The 20,968-nt window shown below is 41.3% G+C and overlaps 1 protein-coding gene across 1 annotated transcript in view; it reads right to left on the reverse strand.

Annotated features, from left to right (window-relative positions):
* ITGB5 (integrin subunit beta 5) overlaps positions 1–20,768 on the reverse strand; it is an 81,279-nt gene extending 60,511 nt beyond the window's left edge. The window contains exons 1-3 of the mRNA XM_044438323.1: positions 20,157–20,768; positions 8,048–8,133; positions 947–1,151 (exon numbers count right to left, since the gene is read on the reverse strand). Coding sequence (XP_044294258.1) covers positions 947–1,151; positions 8,048–8,133; positions 20,157–20,238 — 373 coding nt within the window. The 5' untranslated portion in view covers positions 20,239–20,768. The remainder of the gene's footprint in view (positions 1–946; positions 1,152–8,047; positions 8,134–20,156) is intronic.
* Between the last annotated feature and the right edge of the window lie 200 nt (positions 20,769–20,968).

A 20,968-nucleotide genomic window follows, 5' to 3' on the forward strand; every position in this document is an offset into this window, starting at 1 on the left:
CTTTTCTATGTTATTTTTCATCTGTTTGAAAATCTAACAAAATGGGAAGCTGTAACTTCTGGATCACAAGGTCAAACTTCACTATGCCAGTACAATCAAACTCAATGTTGTTTAGTCTAGAGGGAAGGAAGAACTGATATTGGAAAAAATGTAATCATTTTGCGATATTAGTGGCTGGTGGATATCAAGTTTTGGATGCTGATTCTCACATGCTGGAGAGAAAATGGAAACATAATTTGTATAATAGCTTTTTTGATATATTCTACCATCACTTCTTGGTTCACCTGGATGATGCTCCTCTGGCTCTCCAGAAATTAAGGACTGCAGAAAACGAATCAGAGATGTTGAAATGCCACAGTCTTTTATTCTTACTCAAGTTTATAAGAAACCTGAATTGGTGAGTGCCAATAACATCTCATCTCTCACTAATTTAAATACTACCAGCTTGCTCTCTATTGGTTGAGAAACCAGCACAACCACCTCTGTACACAAGAAAGCAAAGGAGGATAACAGCACTCCAACAATTACAGTTCTGGTTACCTTATCAATATTATGGTTTGCCCTGCAAACCAGGATTGTAAATCAGTCTAATTCCATTTTGCAACCCAATATTGCAAGGTACAGTGGAAAACTATGACTTGCTGCCAAGTGGATTATGTGAGTGGGACAGGAGAGAGAAAACAAACTCAGGGTATCCATAAAGCCAAGTCACAACTTGGCATTGTGCGTAACCCAACCACAGAACAGAACAGGCATGGCCTGCTTTGGGGTGCTTTGGCCTAAAACTCCCATCAGTCCAATATGGCATAGGCAATGGAGAGTGATAATGGAAGCTGCAGGACAAAGCTTTCAGTGGGCTGGAAGTTGTCTGTCCCTGCCATTGAGAGTTCCCAGGCTGCGTGTTAAATTATCTAGAAGAAGTAACAGATACTCAGTACTAACTCACCAGGCCGCAGATTCAGCAAGACCTTCTGAGGCATTATTTGGGTGACATCTGAATTGGCCCCACTAGAGCCCATGCTGCTCAAAGGAAGGTTCTTCACTATATCAATGCTGCTTTTTGTACTCTCAATGTGCCCTGCACAACCATTGCTGATTAGATTTTCAGTGAAGTCACATCTTGAAGTGATGGACTTTTTGCTGCCAAATTCCTGTGAGGAAGCAGAATTCAAGAATGGAGAAAAAGATTATCAGTTTGTCCAGGAATAACGATTACATACAGAGTTACCTGAGAAGCCATTTTTCACATTACATTTAGATTACACAAATAGCTCATCACAGCAGACATTTGAGGTTAATACACTGCCCCCTCATGACCACTCTGGAAGGCAGGTCAGCCTGAGAGACTGGTTCTAGGGACAGAATGAGGTAGGTGGGAAAGACAGCAGTGAAGAAGTCATGTATGACAATGGAAACAATGACAATGGAAACTGCTGAAGGGAGTGGAATTCGTTTACGGTTTATCCAGACCATCATGTGAGCAAGATGTTAATCCAATTGAGAAAGCTTCTGTTCAGATGTCTTATATGTATGTTTTATGTCTTCTGTGTTCTAATGTTCTTACAAGCTAAGGGTTTTCCTATAGTTTCATATCAAAACCCCTTTTCATTATGTTGGGGGAAAAGATCAACAATATACACCCCAAGTTAAGAGAATCTTGGGCGGTAAAGCTGGGATAATCACTGCCAATTGAAGTAAGCAGTACTGGACTTGATGCTCCCATAGTCTGACTTACAACCATAAAAGTAGTTTGTACATTCCCTGCAAATGCAGGTGAATGCTTTAATGATTAATCACTACAGACATAATAATCAAGTAATTATATAGTGCTTTTTCTCAGTATTCAAAGCTTTTCATGGACTGTATTTTGGTAATCCTTATATAAAACCTGTGAAGCATACCAAACATATTGCAAACTAAGATATGATTTAACTAAGCCCTCACTCGCTCGCGCACACATGCTCTCTCTCTCTCTCTCTCTCACACACACACACACACTGCTCTTTAACATTGTTTTGAACACCAAAAGTACTTTATTTAAATAGTTCATATTACTATTTAGGGGCTTTCATAGGAATCCAAGTTCCTGTCTAACTGAAATTTAAAATCTCTGGCTAGAAGGCATATTTGAGATGAGAAATGTAAATCTTGGCCATTCCAAGTAGTGACATTCTAGTATTACATTTTTTAAAACCGTGAAGAATGTGAACAATGCCCGTCTCTCTCTCTTTCTCTCACTCTCTCTCTGTATGTACAAACACACAGGGTACTGAAAATTATAAGTTCAATGAAGGAAGAGGAGGAGTTAATATGCCCACTTGGAATTACCAAGTTACAAACAGATGATGTATAAATAAAAATCACCCAGAACGGACAGAGTCTTTTCTATCCCTGTTATGTTCTTCTTATATCTTGCACACATCCTGTTCACACCCCACCATCCACTCCCCAGGATACAAAGAAAGAGAAGCCTGCATTTTTAAAGTGTTCCCTCAATTGTACTTTCTGAGCACAGTTTACCTGGTAAGCCTCTATCACGAAACCAGAAGTACACTTGCAAGCAAGCACAATCACATCCTACACGTATGCAATAGCACAATTCTTGGCAGGCACTTTTAGAAGGAGTAGGTGGGGAAAAGGTCAAGAGGCTGTCAAACACCAAGTCATCTCCATACATTCCTAACAAGAGATGACAGTCCTGGATCTGCCATATACCACCACTGCATAAAAAAGACAAGCACACAGAAGACTCTATGTGTTTGCATTCTAGTGCACAAATTCTATAGTGGCCTTTTTCCAAGATGGGTGATATGCAACTGAAGATATGCATGAACTGAAACAAGTGGATGTGGAAAGCTCATGGGCGGGCGGGGGGGGGGGGGGCACAGCCTAGGGTTTCTTAAGTCAAGGTAGGCAGAACTATGATTACTATCTATGCAGTCTATTGGACAGAATATAGGACTAGAAGCTCTGTTTAACTATGAAGCTGATGCCCATTTGCCTGCCATCACCCAGACTAACCTACCCTAACAAGGTGGTTGTGAGAATAAAAAGAGAAGAGAATATGTATGCCAGCCTGATATCCTTTGAGCAAGGGTGGAATAAAAATACAGTAAATAAATATTTAACATTCAAACAATGACATACATTTTGGATTAATTTCAAGTATATTTTTTAATCTGGATTTTTCTATTTAACATGCACTGTGAGGCAGCTTTTCATGCCCGCATAAAGCACAGCAAATAATGAGGATCTCTTGTATTTGCATGTTCTTGATGTAGCATGTTTTGCATATGCTCATCAAGTATTCTGGTGGAGGCCTAAGATGCTTGCGTGGGGGCAAAACACTATCCATTTCCTCCAATTTCAGTCCCACAGGACTTCCCCTTGCTCTCCTCCTTCATTCAGCCCCTTCCAACCTCTGTGCAATGAATATTCACTAAGAAAACACAAAACCACAACTGTTTCATACACACACAAACACACATGCTCAACAGAGGTTTTTGTTTTGCATTTTGGAGAATGAGAGAGAGAGAGAGAGAGAGAGAGAGAGAGAGAGATATTTGTATAGGGTAGCTATACAAACCCCAGGAAAAATCTGGGTAAATTGAAGGTAATCCTTACTATGAGCTGAATGTTTATCGCCCCACATAAATTAGAGTGTAAGAAAATGTACAGTGCTGCCAATAACCTCCTTGACTAACAATGATATAATACATACTCCAGCACTTTCTGATTTCTGTGCCAATCTCTCTCTTTTTTAACCCACCAACCCATGACAATCATTTTCTCTTGGTAACTCTCTCTTAATTTTAACCATTTTTCCTGAAATATTTTGCCTCTGTCACACCTCAGCCTCAAGGCATACACATATCAAAAGAATGTTATTTCTATATACCTCAACTATTTCCCTCTTGAAAACAGAAATATAATGGGAACTTTCAATTCCAGAAAATGCCTCCAGAAACATTCCTTCTGAGGATGTCAGATGAATTATTTTAACTACATAAAATTATTGGACTGGTATAACCTGTTTGTGCTTTATAAGACCCTTACCCACCATTTGAAATGTCTTAAGAAAATCCATTTTCATTGTCTGTTAAATTAAACCTGCACCAAATTGAACAAAATTTAAATTGCAATCCCCAATCAGGCTTATAATGACAAATAAGTAAGGAGGTTTGGGGTAGCAGATCAGCAGCATCTGGGCCATATTGTGCCAAATTCAAGGTCAACGTTAACTTGAAATGTTGCTGAATAGAAATGCCCAAGGCCACTTTTCTTCTCCAAAAACAAAAATGTTGCTCCTGAAAGCAGATTAAAATGCACAGTGATTTGTTAAGATACACGGGAGTTTACAAACTAGCTTTGGGACTCAATCCTGAGAACAGAGCGATAGTCAAACTTGCCACCAGAGAGAATGCGGGGGAAACAAACTTGACTTTTGTATTGTGTTACAAACATGCAATTTAGGAAACTAAAGGCATAACAGCACAAAGAGAATTGGCTGAAATTCCATTAAGTGGACACATTTTCCACCTTACTCAGGGCTAGGAAAATGAATCTGAATATGGAATTCTGCCTGACAGTGACAATGTAACACATACATGTCGAAACGAGGGAAGAAGGGTGGTGCCTTATGAACTTGGATCCAAGGTATGATTTTCTCCACAAAAACCCACACTTTTTCTTGAGCTACAAATGCAAATTTAAGAATATAATATTTCTGGGTTGCAATATCTGTAATTTTTTCCAACAGATATGGAATATTTGTGCAATGTGGTGAAGAAACAAGAAGCCTGCTTCAACTGCGCATAGCTAGAACAGATATGATAACATTTCATTACAACTTTAAACCTTGCTGTTTCTGGCAATTCCACAATTCAAGGAGGGTAAATAAATCGAGAGCTACTGTAGACTACAGGGATTATCTCCCATAAACAGTCTATTCCCCTCTTTGCCCTCCAGTCAATGTGGAAAAATTTCCAAACCATATAATTGATTGGGTAATGCAGCATCATCCATTACTGCTGAAGAATGACCTAGAACTAGCGGTCACAACAAACCAGATAAATATTTGTGTTGGCAGAACTATTAAAAACTAGCTTGTCTGTGCCAAAAAATAGAACAAATCCAGTCCAACACTACTGGATACCCAGAGCACTGCAAGCCATATTTTTTTTCTTTCTGATGTCACCACCATTGATATACTTGGCAGAAACACTTCTTACAGCTGCATACAAGATGTCTCAGAGCAGTGTTTAACGGGAGCAGGGGAACATTCTACCTTATGCATATGTAGTTTATTTCATTAAGGAGTTGTGTACATATAAAAAGAATCCTCCTACTTAACACCACAGTCTCCAAGCATCTTCCTGAATCCCCCAAACCAAGCTAAGGCTGCAGTCTTTTACACACATGAACTGTAAATCCTACTGATCTGAATGGGCTTTACTTCTGAGTAGACATGTATAAATTCACACTGTAAAAGAATAATGATGGTCCATCACAGTGAAAGCATAGAGAAGGCAAGCACATCATGTCTTTTTTCTTTGCTTGCTTAAATAACTAAATAGGGAAGATTGAACAATATGTTAACAGCGCAAAATCTGAGAGGCAGCTGTTGAAGAACAGTTAACAAAATGTTAAAAACAATCAGCACGGCATTACACAAGTCAGATTCCTTATGTAGACCAGGTTTGTATGACATAACAACCCATCGGGGGAACTAGCCACAGTGTCATCCAAACACCATAAATAAGGCACCCGACAACCCATGCCTTTTGGGTTTTTGACCCACAATAGGAAGTTCTGCTGTCTGAACATGACAAACCAATTGCATTGTGGATTGTAGACACCAGCTAGCAGGTGATTCAGCAAAAGTAGCAAAAGCCCTGGCTGCTCTTTGCAATCTCACCAAACCTCTGCCTTTCCACCACTGCCCAAGTGGTACTTTGGAGCAGCTATCACTGCTTCATCAACCCTTTTCTGGATTATTTTTTTCAGTCTCAGAAAATTACATTTTTAATGTGGTGTGTGTGTCATAGAATCATAGAATAATAGAGTTGGAAGGGGTCAAGAAGGCCATCTGGTCCAACCCCCTGCTGTTGCAGGGCACCAGTTGATACCATCCCACTCAGATGACTGTCCAGTTTCTTTTTGAATGTCTATAGAGTGGGAGAGCCCACCACCTCTCTAGGCAGCTGGTCCCACTGTTGTATAGCTCTGACAGTGAGAAAACATTTCCTGATGTCTAGCCTGAATCTAGGCTGTCACAACTTGAGTTGATTATTCCACGTCCTACACTCTGGAATCAGCAAGAAGAGATCTTGGCCTTCCTCTTTGAGATAGCCTTTGAGGTACTTATAGAGGGATATCATATGTGTAGGCATACACTTGAAACAGTACAACATGAGTAGTCTTACCTGCTCAACTTCCTTGTGTTTTAGCTGTCAGAGAGAGCAGTGAAATGGAGGAGGTAACATACCATGGAAACTGACAATACATGTAGGCAAATCTGGGCACAGTTGTCAGGGTTAACCTGCCTAGCTGTCAGTTGAAAAGCATCAGTAAAAGGAGAAAAAAAATCAGCAAAATGTTGAATTGACCGCTCTCTATTCTCTCTACCTTTAAAGAACTCTCCTGAATCTCTCAGCTAGACCAGATGGGGTAGATTTTTATCTACCTTTTGGAGACGTTACCATTGTGGTTACTGCAATTCACTAACAGTTCTAAAGAAAAACCTGTAAAAGTATATGAAAATGTAATAGTTGAGAAGTACATGGTGGTAAATTCTGCAAAAATATATATGCTGGGAAATAAATGGAAGGGGAATGTACACGCAAGCATGAATTGCTCCTTTGCTACCGATGCACAGATTTCCCCTCAATTTCCCCTAATTGCACATTTTTTAGAAAAAATGGCAGTGAACCAACAGGGAGAAGCAATCAGAGTGGAGGTGGAAGGCAAGATGGACACTGGATTACAGGCTGAGGGGGAAGGGGGAGGGAACAAGTCACACAGAGCCCAGTTGTTGGCAACATTTTCATTTGTTCTGCAAACAACCCACACTGCACAGCTTATTGCATGGCTTAGCAGGACATATAAATGTGGCCATAGGGTATTTATATCCATAGCTAAATGAAAATGTAAGTGCACTAAACACCCAGTAAGTAAGGTCAAGGTGCCTTTTAAAGACGATTTATCTGGATACCATTTCAGATTACACAGGCTATAGGCTCACACCCAAGTATATGCATTTAAGTCTTATTGAATTTGATGGTCCTACAAAATGGTTGCAACAGCAAACTATTTATATGGAATCATAACAGGGAATCTGTAATCTTCTTAATTTTGTGAATAAATATTTTAAATTATAAAAATTCTCCTTGCACTTTAAGAGATACAAATAAATCCTTGTGCACTTAAGTCATATGCTTTATCATGTTCATGGTATCTGAAAATGAATACATTTGGGGGATTTATGCCAATTTCTTGTACTGCCTGCTATTAATGTCATTCCTCCTTTTTGTTAAACTTTTGTAGTAAATCTAAAATTATAAGGATAGCAAAATAGTGTTTTCGTACAGCCATTCCCATTTTGGTGGCCTCCAGATGTTCTGGACTTGAACTCCTATCAGCCCCAGCCAACATGGCCAGGAATGGCAGCAGTTTCAGTTCAAAACATCTAGAAGACTCTAGGTTGGAGAGCACTGTTCTATTAGCTCAGACAACCAGTTAAGTACTACTATTACACCACAGTTCAAAATGCACTGTGAGCTTCTAAATTACACCAAACTCCCCTTGGAGCAAAATAATAATAATAATAATAATTAAAATGCAGAAGAAATATTTCTGGCAGAGTCGGTGCATTTCACATTGTCTTTAGCTTGTTTCTGGCTTACCACAGAAACAGAGGATACTTTTCCAAAATAATTTTGTGACAGCTGTATCCTGAGCAGAAAGAACTGAAGTTCGACTGACTCGGAATTGTAAATGTACACACATATTTTAAACAAGGAGAACTGAACGGAACGTAAGTACTTACCTCTTTAAAGCACCAAGCACACTTGGGATGAACAAGCAAGCATTCTTCACAGGAGGTGGCACTGCCACTTGTGCAAATATTGACACCTTTAAAAAGCAACAGAGAGAGAATTACCAAAAAGCCAAAACAGTAGCAGGTGCTCGATAATTCCATTTGCCTCATATTACAAAGGCATTAAAAAGAACGCAATCTATACAAATGCCTTCCTCCACTCTTGGGGAGGCAGATTTGCTGTAAGACAGAGGTGCTGCATCTCTTTTGGCCCAAGGGCCAAATTCCATTTCAGGGACATTCTCAGAGGCTGCATTTCAGTGTGGGCAAGGCTTAAGGCAAAGCGGGTGGGTCAAAGTACACAAACATCAACATATTTCAGCTTAGTTCTTGTCAGTAACTAGACCTTAGGAGAGGAAACACCCCTTTCCCCTGTTTAACTCTAAAACAGGGGAAAGGGGTAAAACTTAGTAAATCAGCACACAATCTATGGGGAAGGAAAGGGGACAGGACCATGTGAGCAACCCAGTAGAGCTGAACTAAGACTCCAGGCAGACTGATCCTGGCCTATGGAAAGGCTTGTATTTGTCAGATTCAAAAACAAATAAAGATCTTATTTTTATACTTGGGTACATACTCAGGGCAGGACAGTGAACCACACATGAACCTTGGCCATGAAGGTATGAAAACCTCTTGGATTGCACATTTCTACAGTAGAACTGCTTGAGTGAGAGCACTTTTAGCACTAGAGATGGAGCTGTTCATAGCTGCACCCGCTAGCTACAGCTGGGTCTTATTTTGAAGGCAACTTGGTCACTGCATTCTTGGCACACTGACATGCTGGACGAGCAGATTGCATGATAATTCCAAAGTATGTCACAGACTACTAAACCCTTCTGTGGTGTAAACACTGCCATAATCATACTAGCTTCCCATGTATTGGTCAAGTATCCTGGGAAAAACACAACACAGTTTCCCATCTGTAGAACTATTATTACTTTCCACCATGTTTTTAGCAGGACTCCTTTGCATTTAAACAGTATCACAAAAGGCAGAAACATAAGAACTGTACCTTTTCTCAACATGGAGTGGTAGTGTTGAGAAAATGGGTAGCCAGTTGACGCAGATTTTAAAAGGCCTATGCCATAACCCTATGTATTCCTGGAGAGAAAAAACCCTTACAATTCGCTCTAGTGTTGCCTAGTCTGCCTTGCTTTTTTCTGTCAAAACATGCACAGGATTGTGCCCTTAGGCACAATCCTGCGCATGTTTGCAATGTTTGCCAAGCATTTTAGGGAGAAAATCACTCAGATTCGCCACGAGCTTGACTCTGCTATTGAATCAGGTTTCACTGGGGAGTTGCCATCGACGCCGTCCAGTCCACAATTAATGGATGAATTTCAGTTGTTGCAGCCTCATGATGTGGACAAGGTGCTTGGACAAGTACATCCTACCACTTGCTTACTAGACCCATGCCCATCTTGGCTACTTAAGAAAGCCACGGACGGGATTGGGACCTGGATCCTGGAGGTGGTCAACGCCTCTTTAAGAGACGGCCGGGTACCTGCCCCTTTAAAGGAGGCAGTAGTCCGGCCAGTTCTAAAGAAGGCATCCCTGGATCCAGAGGTGGCTGCCAATTACAGACCAGTGGCCAACATCCCGTTCCTGGGCAAGGTACTAGAGCAGGTGGTGGCGGGATGACTCCAAGCTCTCTTGGATGACACTGATTATCTGGACCCATTTCAGTCCGGCTTCAGACCCGGGTATGGCACTGAATCTGCCTTGGTCACCCTGTACGATGACTTTTGCAGGGAGAGAGACAGGGGGAATGCGCCCCTGTTAGTTCTCCTGGACCTCTCAGCGGCTTTTGATACCATCGACCATGGTATCCTTCTGAATAGGCTAGCAGGATTGGGAGTTGGAGGCACCATGTGGCGGTGGTTCCGCTCCTATCTTAATGGCCGTTTCCAGAAGGTGGTGCTGGGGGACTATGGCTCTGTGCCATGGCAGTTATGCCATGGAGTTCCACAGGGGTCCATTTTGTCCCCTTTGCTTTTTAACATCTACATGAAACCACTGGGAGAGGGCATCAGGAGCTGTGGGCTGCGGAATCATCAGTACGCTGATGATACCCAGCTCTACCTCTCGTTTTCTACCAATCCAGGTGAGGCAGTCGCTGTGCTGAACCGGTGCCTGGTCGGGGTAATGGGCTGAATGAGGGCCAATAAACTGAAGCTCAATCCAGACAAGACGAAGGTCCTGTTGGTGGGTGGTTCGGACCTTGGGATGGGGGACTTGGGCCTTGTCCTAAATGGGGTTGTACTCCCTCTGAGGGACAGGGTTCGCAGCTTAGGAGTGCTCCTCGACCCTGAGCTGTCTTTGGAAGCCCAGGTGATGGCGGTGGCGAGGAGCGCCTTCCTTAGCTTTGGCTGATCCATCAGCTGCGTCCCTTCCTAGAGAATGACTGCCTGGCGACAGTGAAACACGCGCTGGTAACTTCCTGATTAGATATTTATAACACGCTCTACTTGGGGCTACCCTTGAAGACAGTCTGGATACTTCAATTGCTGCAGAATAGAGCTGCCAGGTTGCTGACGGGGACTGGGCGTTGTTCTCATATAACCCCAGTTCTCCGTCAGCTCCACTGACTCCCAATTGAAGTCCGGGCCCGATTCAAGGTGTTGGTTATGACCTATAAAGCCCTAAATGGCTTGGGACCTGGATACCTAAACGAACGCTTGCTCCCATATATGCCCTCCCGCCCCTTGAGGTCAGCAGCAGATGCCCTCCGGGAACCATCTGTGAATGACATCAGGAGGGTGAGTACCCGGAGGAGGGCTTTCTCTGCGGTGGCGCCCCATTTATGGAATGCGCTCCCCAGAGAGGTCCGCCTGGCGCCGTCATTATTTGTTTTTTGGCGCCAGGCTAAGACCTTTTTATTTAAAACTTATTTTAATTGTTAATTTATTAATTTAACTAGGGTTTTTTTAAATTTTTAGTCGAGAATGCACTGAGGTTTTATTGTATTGGGGTTTTATTATATTGTTATTTATTGATGTTTTGTGAGCCGCCCCGAAGCTTTATTGCGATGGGGCGGCATAGAAATGTTTTAAATAAATAAATAAATAAATAAATAAATAGGAGACCTAAGGGGGAAAAAAAGATGGCAGCTTACACTGAAAGCAAGATGAAACTTAAAGAATGAAAAAAAATCAGTAAGTACCCAGAACCTTTTTTTTTTTTTTTTTTGGACAAGCTTGCTTGGAACTAAATATTTAAAATTCCCAGGTACCATCAGGATCTTTCCAAGCACATGGCAACCAAATAACAGGGATCATTCCTCCAACCCCTATCCAGCCTGCTTGCAATGTGGTAGAAACATTAGTAATTTAGCACAGTGAAAATGACTATGCATCGTTTTTGGAATTTAAGCAAGCCTGTAACTTATGAGAGGTTTTGCCTTTCTCTAAAGTATGTATGTAATAATTTTGGAAGAAATTCAACTATTTCCATAAAATATATTCAGATTATCCTCTCAAATACAAGAAAGTTAAACCAATTTGATTTTGCCAGTCAGTATAGTACTTTACCTTTAAACCACCATAGAATGAAATCCTAAATGTTCCCTATTCCAAAAATGAATTCTTCAGAGTTTCAATGAAGCCTTGTGAAACTGAAGAGGAATAAATTGCACTGACCTGAAACCGACCTTTTAATTGCAGAAGCTCCTTTTTATGCCATGTTCTAACACACACACTATTAATAAAACTGTCTCACTTCATCTTCTAGTCTATTTATTCTTTTAAAGAGTAATTTCCACAAAATATCCATGTTAAAAGTCTAATTTATTTATCCTGGTCAATGCTCAACCCAGATTCCCCCCTGCCGCCCCCCCCCCACAAAATTACATTGGCTATGTAGAGTCAGCATAGATTGTTGCTTGTATATAATAATTTTTAAAATGCTTGGTAATCAAACAAAGTATTTAAAGACATAAGGCTATTCTCTTTCTTCCATCAACCAACCAACAACCAACCAATCTTAAAAGGAGTAAAGAATTCTAAAATTACCTCTTGTACAGAAACCAAAGCAACAACCAGTACAAGAGTCTTCTGATAATGCAGCATTAATTGATCCAGATTTTTTTTTTTGCGGGGGAGGGAACTATTATATTATTGGCTAAGGGTACAAACTGTTCTTCCGTATGTAGCTCCTCTGAGACAGCATATTATCCTCCCCCAGTGGCATCCTGGCTAAAGTGGGGATGCCCAAGCCATGGATGGCTGTTGGCTCACCATGAAGAGCCTCATGGGAACACATGAGTCATGATGACGACACTCCCAACAAGCTTGTGCTATGGCAGGGAAGGAAAGAATTACGCTGATAGGTGCTCTATAGCCTGATCTCCAAACACAGAAGGAAGTGGATTCATTTGTGTGATAGTGCAATGAACTTAACTGCACATGAATAAATACTTCTACTTCATTTTACACCTACAACCTACTTGGGTGTTACTGAGATTTAAACTGTCAGCATATTAATTTCTTCCATACTGTTTACTGTCTTAAACATATTTGTTACATATTTAATTGGTTAGTCTCCTTTCTAAATTGCAGGGTCTGACATTATTTTATTAATTAATTTATTACATTTCTTTATCACCCAATATCCAAAGCTCTTCTATCAAATTGCCTGTGATGTATCAAATATCAGCTTGATATTTAGCCAATTAAACAGATGCAGTTAAAAGTTCAGCATGATTTAGATCCAGAAATTATATTAAAGGGGCTGAAAGGCACTTTATTATAAATTATAGTGAACTGGCTTCCGCTTCTGATATGGATCATGCTGCCACAGAAGTACTTTGATAATTAAGCCATATATCATACTGCAAGATTACTTCTCTCTAGATTTCAGTGCCTTATGCTCAAATTATTCCTTGAGCACCTAAGCAGAGCACAACTCAAACAAATCAACAAACTTACAATCTAACAACTATGCAAATATGAAAGGAAAGGAAAAGAGGAGCAGAGTATGTATAGATGAGACAAAAGCAATCAATCTTATGGATGTTTCTATTTTTAGGTGCGCAAATATTTACACAGTCAATAGCTAATTAAACGATTCAACTGATGACACTAGAATAGTAGTCCAAGGAGAAAGTGAGCCATAACTGGATTTTAAATCCTTGTCGAGGTGCACAGGTACAGTCCACTGAGTCATCCTTCAGGATCAACAGAAGCACTGGCCACTTTGCTCCATGCACACTGCAGTTAGTTGTAATGGCAAAGACAAAGGACCAAGCCATATGGCAGACTAGATGCAGCATGAAGATCAAACAGGCTCTGACTCTGTGATGTCAGATTTCAAGTTTTTCTTCATAGAACACTCCCTGTATCATCAAGTTCAGAGTTCCAGAAGTATATGCCAACATGTAAAGTTTGGGTGTTGGCAGCATGACTCAGTCCATTTGGAAAATTAAGGTTGTTGTTGGTTTCTTTTTTTTTAAGTCAAGACAGAAGGGCTATAACATTCTAAAGGCAACCATTTTGCATCAAATGCCTTGTGGAACCCAATGCTGAAAAGGGAGGCAAATGCTCATGACTCAACTTTCCAGAGCTTTGCATTTGATCAGGCACAGAATTAAACACAGTATTTCAGGCCTGGCAGGGAAACCAACGATGCTCCCATTTGGGTGGAGCTAAGGGAACTCAGGGGACTCCACGCTTCCCAGAGAGGGCATTCTGTTCTAGTTGCAACTGAGCTAGGCCTCCCCGTTTTCTTCTGTTATCCCAGGAAAGGGTGGTTCTTCCACAGGAAACCTTCTCCGGTCCTGACGCTGCAACAGCAGAGGCCCAGGTTTCCATACACTGCAGCTCCTACACTAGCTTAGCCTGCAGGCAAGTCCCACCATTCCTTCATTTATCATTTATTCTATTTCTATACTGCCTTATAGCTGAAGCCCTCTTCTTCCTTATCTCCTGCCAGACCCCATTCTTCCACCTTGCCTGTCCAGGCCATGCAGCTGGACTCCTCCCTCCTCTGCTTCCCAGGGGTCTCTTCGGACCTGCGCTTTTCCATGCTTCCTCTCCTATGCTAATCACTGGGTCTCTCTGCTGCTGCTTCTGGGCCTAGACTTTGCGGCTACTGGTCAATACAACTTAATGACATTACCTTCAGTTTGTTAGGCTATTTGGCTTGATCTTCTGCAATGGTGCAGAAGTACACTCAGTCTCCAGCTTAAGAACGAGGGCCATTCCTGAGATTGTCTTTCAGGTGAATTTGTACGTGAGTCGGATCACACACATATATAAAGCATACAAAACCCTTAAGAAACACTTCCATATACACTAATTCACATGAACATGTAATTCATACAAGAGTCCAGATAACTCTTAAACACAATACAGCATTTTAATAATGATAAAAATACAGTAATAATAAAGTAACTACACATACTAACTCCACAGGAACTGAAACACACTGGCTTGGATATGCTAATTTTTCAAGAGCACCAAAAGCTACTATACTAGTTCTGACTTCACGGCTCGCCGCTTTATCCCTCCTTCCTTCCTTATTCTCCTTGCTGCCCGCTGCCCGCTGCCTGCCACCCACCACCCACAGGTGCCCGTTTGCTGCTTGAAGATGAGGCAGAACTTCTAGATGTGCTCCTTCATAAGTAGGGATTGTTCTTAAGTTGGACATTCATAACTGGAGGACTGGGTTTATTCCAGTGGGCAAGTCGGGGTCATGAGGAATTAGCAGCTATGGATGCTGGCAAAGAATAAAATAAGACACAAGGGCTTATGATGTTCATTCTTATATTCTATACACAAAACACAGCTGAAAAGATGTTAGCCTAACTCTAAGCCCCACTCTATTTACTCTTTGAGAGTTTTTCAGGTATTCCTCCTGACTTATGAACACATTTCATTGTTAAATAGTGCCTAAGACAACTCTTTAAAAAAAATAGCCATCCTAAGTTAAAATCCACTGGCCTTCCTTGTGCTTACCACCTCCCACTAATTTATTTTATTTCCCCCTCTTTCCTTTTGTGCCAGTGAATATAACATTTTGAGCCTGTGAGCAGTGTTTTATCACTTTTTACTTTCTGTGCAATGCTTAGCTTTTAAGCACAACAGAAACAATACCTGTGATAAAAATGAGGACTTTGAAGTAATTGTTACACTTCTTGTTCTCCTCTTGCATTCATGCCCCAATGAAATTGCAATTGAAGTAACAGATTTCTAAGGCTTTAACTACAATAAAGCTAGACACTCTCCAGAAGCACTTTTGTGAGAACTTTTCTGAGAATTCACATAGGATGGAGACAGCAGGAGAGGTGGTAGACCAGTTATATCTTGTGTATTTCTAATGCTGGCATTCATGGAAATCGAGTTGAAAATACACTAATAAGGTCTGGTGAAGACTCAGAAGCAAAAAACTAAATGAGATGAAGATTCCTCCATCTGTTTCTCTGTGACATAGTTGCTTATTTCACATTAAGTAATTGTCCTTGTTGTTCAGTCAGAATCTTTAATCCAAACACATTTCAAAACTCAGAATACTATCAACTTTAACAAAGTATAGGGCACATTCCCAGTAATTGCAGCCTAGCATTTAGTGTGCTTGCAGAATTAATATGTAATTCTTAAGAATGCAATTAAAATATCAAGTTTGCAGTGGCATTCCAGTTTATATTGTGCCTTGACTGCAGCACTCAGCAAAAAGCAAACTGCCTACCCAGCACTAGTATTTTATTTCATGTATTACTCAATTAGCAGAAAATCCAGTTCTGAATTCAATTTCTACAATTCATGCTCCAGAAGAGACCTTCAATCAGCCTATGGTATTTTCCCCCTACTGTGGTGTCACTTGTTCATTCCAGTATTTAATTAAAATTATGAATTATCTTTGGTGCCTTAGCAGAAAGGAAGCAAAAATGTATTAAGTTTATTTAAAATACAGCAATATCTGGAAGCTATTTTCATGAAGAATACAAATATTAAGAACATTTCTAATCCTGTGCCACAGGCAGTTAAATAGTACAGCACAGAAGGTAATCAATCAATATTGAACTAATAACATTCAATTGTACTCCTGTTTTCAAAGAGCTCAAAATTAAAACAAAAACATAGAGAGAACCCACACGCATTTTCTAAAGTGCTGCTATATTAAAATGCAGTTCAGAACAAACATAAGAGTATCCCTGCTGTTTCGGTTCCCTGGAGTATGACATTCCTTTTCACACAGAGCTGATAACTAAACAGCAACAGAAGGATGGAGGTTAGCCATGCTTCCCACCAGCAACACATATGCCATACGAGTAAGGATGCCCTGCCTGTTCAGCTGAGCACAAGATTCCAGGCGCACAATCATTTACACTAGAAATACACACTGAAAACACTTTCCAGAACCAGAGCAACAATCCTGAAATCTCACTGAATGTAGGCAAGCTTATTTAAGAGTAAGTGTCAGGCTGCAAGCCTCAGCTCAAATGGAACATGATCTCTGAGCCCCAAGCAAATACTGCCCACACATGTTCAAGTATTCCATCTGAACAACTGGGAAGAACAGCTTGCTCCTTAGTAAGTGAGAACTGGAATTAACAAGATCCACTATATGCCTCCAGACAAACAGGTGATATACCTACCATTTTTCAATGCCAGTATGAAGGGAACCTCCCAACTCAACTTCACAAGAGGGACTAAGTGTTAGCATCAACAGCTATCAAGTTCATGGATACATTGAAATGAGGGATTTTTGCTACAGTTCCCTCCCTAACAAGAAAAACAAAACTGTTTCATATCCATGTTTCATATGCAAGCTACACATCTCACAGCCCATTTAGCAAGAAAGGTCTTAGAAGCAGGAAAGTACAATAAGAATGACCAACTCTGAAGCCTTGAACGATGAACAAATCATGTAGAATTACCTATGTGAACAGAAGAGGGACAGGGAAGCCTTGACATAGTTGGACTGGGCTGAGCTAGCTCTAGATCAGTTGCATGGCAGCAGCAATTGCTGCAAAGAAAAAGTATCCAGTTCCTCAAAGAATATAAATTGTCTTGACTGATAGTTTTTGCTATGCATGCAGACAGAGTCTGAACCTTTTAAAGGAAAATAAACATGTGATAGGCTATTTAAAAGATTTCCTGTGCATAGATGTTCCTAGGATAACCTTGAAGTGTGGGATGGCGATAGTGAAGGACATCAGAGCACTTTATTTTTAAATAAAGTTATTTAGGGATGGGTAAGAGTATTGTTGTTGTTAATGTCAGAAGAGCAGACTTTGTTACTATAATTGTTGGGTGTAAGACCTCAAATAACATTAGCTTTTACCATAGGTGGAAGTTACCAGGAAATATGATGATCCAAGAACTACAGACTCTAAGATCTGCTTCTATCAAGTATTCCCTCCCCTGTCCATTATACTTATTTATTTCTCTATTTGTTAAATTGCTAATCAATTTAACAACATCCCCAGCCCACCAGAACCTGGATTCTAAATATACTTTCTTTCTTTACTGAAATCAGTAGCATAACAAGGCAGATGATAAGTTGCAATGGCAGAACTCATGGTATAAAATGTGGAAGGATTTTAGGAAGTGGAAGGCAGAAGGAGGTCGAAGGCAGAAATTTAAAGCCCAGGAGGAACCATCAGGAAATGAACACTGGACTATATAGGTTATAGTTCCCTCCTACATCAGAAATGGTTTGTCTCTTGCCAAATTTTTCTACTGACTGGAGTTGCTTCTGGCTGCAGAAACTTGAATGCACCCGACTTAAAAGATTCCCTAGTGGTTTGTTTGGCTTCTACTCTGACAAGTCTGGCTCTGAAGATGCCCTTTGGATCAATTCAATTGCAAAAACACACTAGTCACTTCTATTCCACAATGAACTTGCAAAGAAAACTTGCAACCAATGTCTCTATAATTGGATCAGAAATTAAATTAACTTTGGTAATGAAAAAGCTCCTAGAAGTTATCTTGCTAGATTATGCATAGTGTACCTCTTAAATGTGCAGTCCAACAAGTTCAGTAGGATTTGGTCCCAGGTAACTCTCCACAAACTTACTGTAATATTTGCTGTGTATGCTTACCTGTCAAACAGCATTATTCACCATGCCTAGCCCATATTAGGTTACCCTTCCTATATTTGAAAACTTATACAAAGAAGAGCCTGAAAGATGGAGTGACAGATGCCTCTGCTGAAAGTGTAACTGGCATGGGGAGACAGTGGCATTTTGCCCTGGATGGAAACAGGGCTGCAAATGGGCAATTTAAAAATCATGTAATATATAGAGTTATTTAAAACATTGAATTGTGTAAGTTTTTCAAGACAAGAAATGAAAAGTCAGATCTCAGAATGCTTGGGCTTGGATTGACAGTTGACCATACAATATGGCATCAAGGCAAGTTCTCTTTGTGCTTGTAGTCTAGCATACATTCACCAATTCAAAATTGCTTCAACTATAGCAGAAGAGTAAAACACATATGACAAGGCCCCTTCAGGTTTTTCTGCACAATCTCCTCTGAAATGGAATAGTTTATCCCAGCAGTAAGAAACTGGAAGAATCTAAGCTGCTGCAGCAACATTACACATCCACAACCATTTCTAACTTGTTTCAGTGCTAAATGGGAGAGGGAATGAGGAAAGACATAGCTAATAATTTTCCTGCCCTGTTTGAGAAACAGATAGTCAAACATAGCTATCAAAGCCAACCTAACCTCAGAAAGCTGCCTCATTCACTTCGCACGATTCACATTTTACATGCCTGTGCACCTTTGGCCATTTCTAAACCCTTCCCATATCAATACCTTTTGTAAACACTGCCTCAGTAAAGCAACATGGGACTAAGCTTTGAGGTTAAACCCCTCCTTTACCAAAGACTACTTATAAAGACAGCCCACTTTAATGCTATAAACACCTCCACAGCATACATTTACCTTGGCTCAGATGGAAAAACCCACCACAGAGGCCTCTCTTGTGCTGTAGGATAAACATGACCCATCTTTGGTCGCTGCTTTTCTGAAGTGGTCTTTGTAAGAAGTGAATTAGAAGATTGCATAGAAAGCAGGTATTTTTCCCTAAGGCTTCATGTATATGAACACATACATGTCCATAAACATAATACCACTCTTACATACATATTTACACAATAATATTTATATACACAATACATATACATAGTAATATTTATACCTTTATTCTTCTTCGGAAAAGGCATAGTCCAGGTAAGAGAATCATATAGGAATATTCCAGGGGCAGATCCTTCATCAGTATTAAAAACCTGGCACCTGCATTCTTGATACAGTAGTGCCAATATCCTTTGGCTTCTATTGCCACAGCCTGCATTTCCACAAGTGGTTGCCCAAGATACTTGGCAAACCAAAGCCATTTGGCTAGTTGCCTGTGTCCCTCAATGTCTTCAACACAAGAGCAACAAAACAATTATAGTTTTCCTAAATGCTGAGGAGATTAAGCACCTCCAAAGAAGTATGCATGCTGCAGCCTTTCCCTGAGCTGGGGCCCTACAGAGATGGCTGAAGGATGCTGGAAGCTGTTGTCATCCGGGAAGGAACCAGATCGCACACTTCAATTCAGCTCAGTGACTGTGCCTTTGATACTTATTGATCTTCACTCTCAAGAACCCAAGAGTCTCGAAATGCTTGAGATGGCATAATTGATAACTATTTTTAGCACTGTAAAGAATGATTACCATCTATTTACTGGCATGCGTTCTAACTTCTGCAATTTTTGTGTGTTTCCATGCATTTTTAACATACCACTTTTATTGTTTGAAGATGTGGAGGCAGGCAGCATGGAAATTTACAAAAATGAATTAAAAATCAAGTCACAAATAAACTTTGTTTATGGAGCCAGACATTGCTCTGACTAATACACACCTCTTTATAATTAATTCAGTAAGATTCCCTATGGTTGGAGTATGCCAAATTTGAGGTTGGTGGGGGAGGCGGTGGTACTGGAATTGCAACGGAACTCCGTAAAGTACTCACGCAACTTTTATTTCCCTCCTTCACAGCACCATTCAAACATGCTGATTTATAGTACGAATCCAGGGTGATAAGTTTGTTTCTGAAGGAATTCCACTTACCGCTAACGCTGTGGATAAAGGAGGAAAAGATGCAAAAATAGGCAGCGGCGGGGTATGGCAGGATCCCCCTCCCGCGGGACATGTCGACCACCTCAGCGTGAGACGTGGGGGGTGGGGGGATAACAAAAGTCCCCTGAACTCTTTTGTGCAGCTCGGGAGGGCGAAGGAAGAACGGCAGCGCTCTCTGAGCAGCGCGGTCGCCTTTAGCGAAGGCCACCGCTTGGGCGGCGGGAGGCGCAGGTCGCTTCGGCGGCTGGATCAGGCGCGACCCTGGGCATTCCTGCTCGGGCCGGTCCGGGCAACGGAGGCAACGCGGGAAAAAAGCGAAGATGGGACGACAGCGAGAAGACGCCGGCTCCTTCTTACACCACGACAACCCCGTCCATGGCAGCGTCCCTGCCGGGCAATCCTCGCTTCGGTGCTGCGCTCCCCAGCGACCCCAAAGTTGCGCGACGGTCGGAGCGCCTCCTCAACCGTGGAGATCGCCAAGGCCCTGTCTCGGCAATCTTTTCATCATCTTTCCCTGCTTGGACCTGCCTGCTTAATGGCTGTGTGTATGCGCGAGAGTGTCTTTCTCCCTCTTGTTTTCCTCCCACTTCTTGGACGGCTCGCCGTCGCCTTCTTTCTCTTTACTCTCTCCCAACACTCAGTAACTTTCTTCCTATCCAAGATCTGAATGGCAATCTCCGCCCAGCCTGCCCTATAGGCGTTCAGGGATTGTTAACCCGCTGTAGCCCAGCCTGTCTCCGCCCCTAGTTTGACTCGGGGTAGCTCCGCTCTTACTTTGGCTTATCTTGAGGTCCCGAATCAAG

Source organism: Varanus komodoensis, unplaced genomic scaffold, assembly GCF_004798865.1.
Source record: "Varanus komodoensis strain SLA01 unplaced genomic scaffold, ASM479886v1 scaffold32, whole genome shotgun sequence".
NCBI lineage: Eukaryota > Metazoa > Chordata > Lepidosauria > Squamata > Varanidae > Varanus > Varanus komodoensis.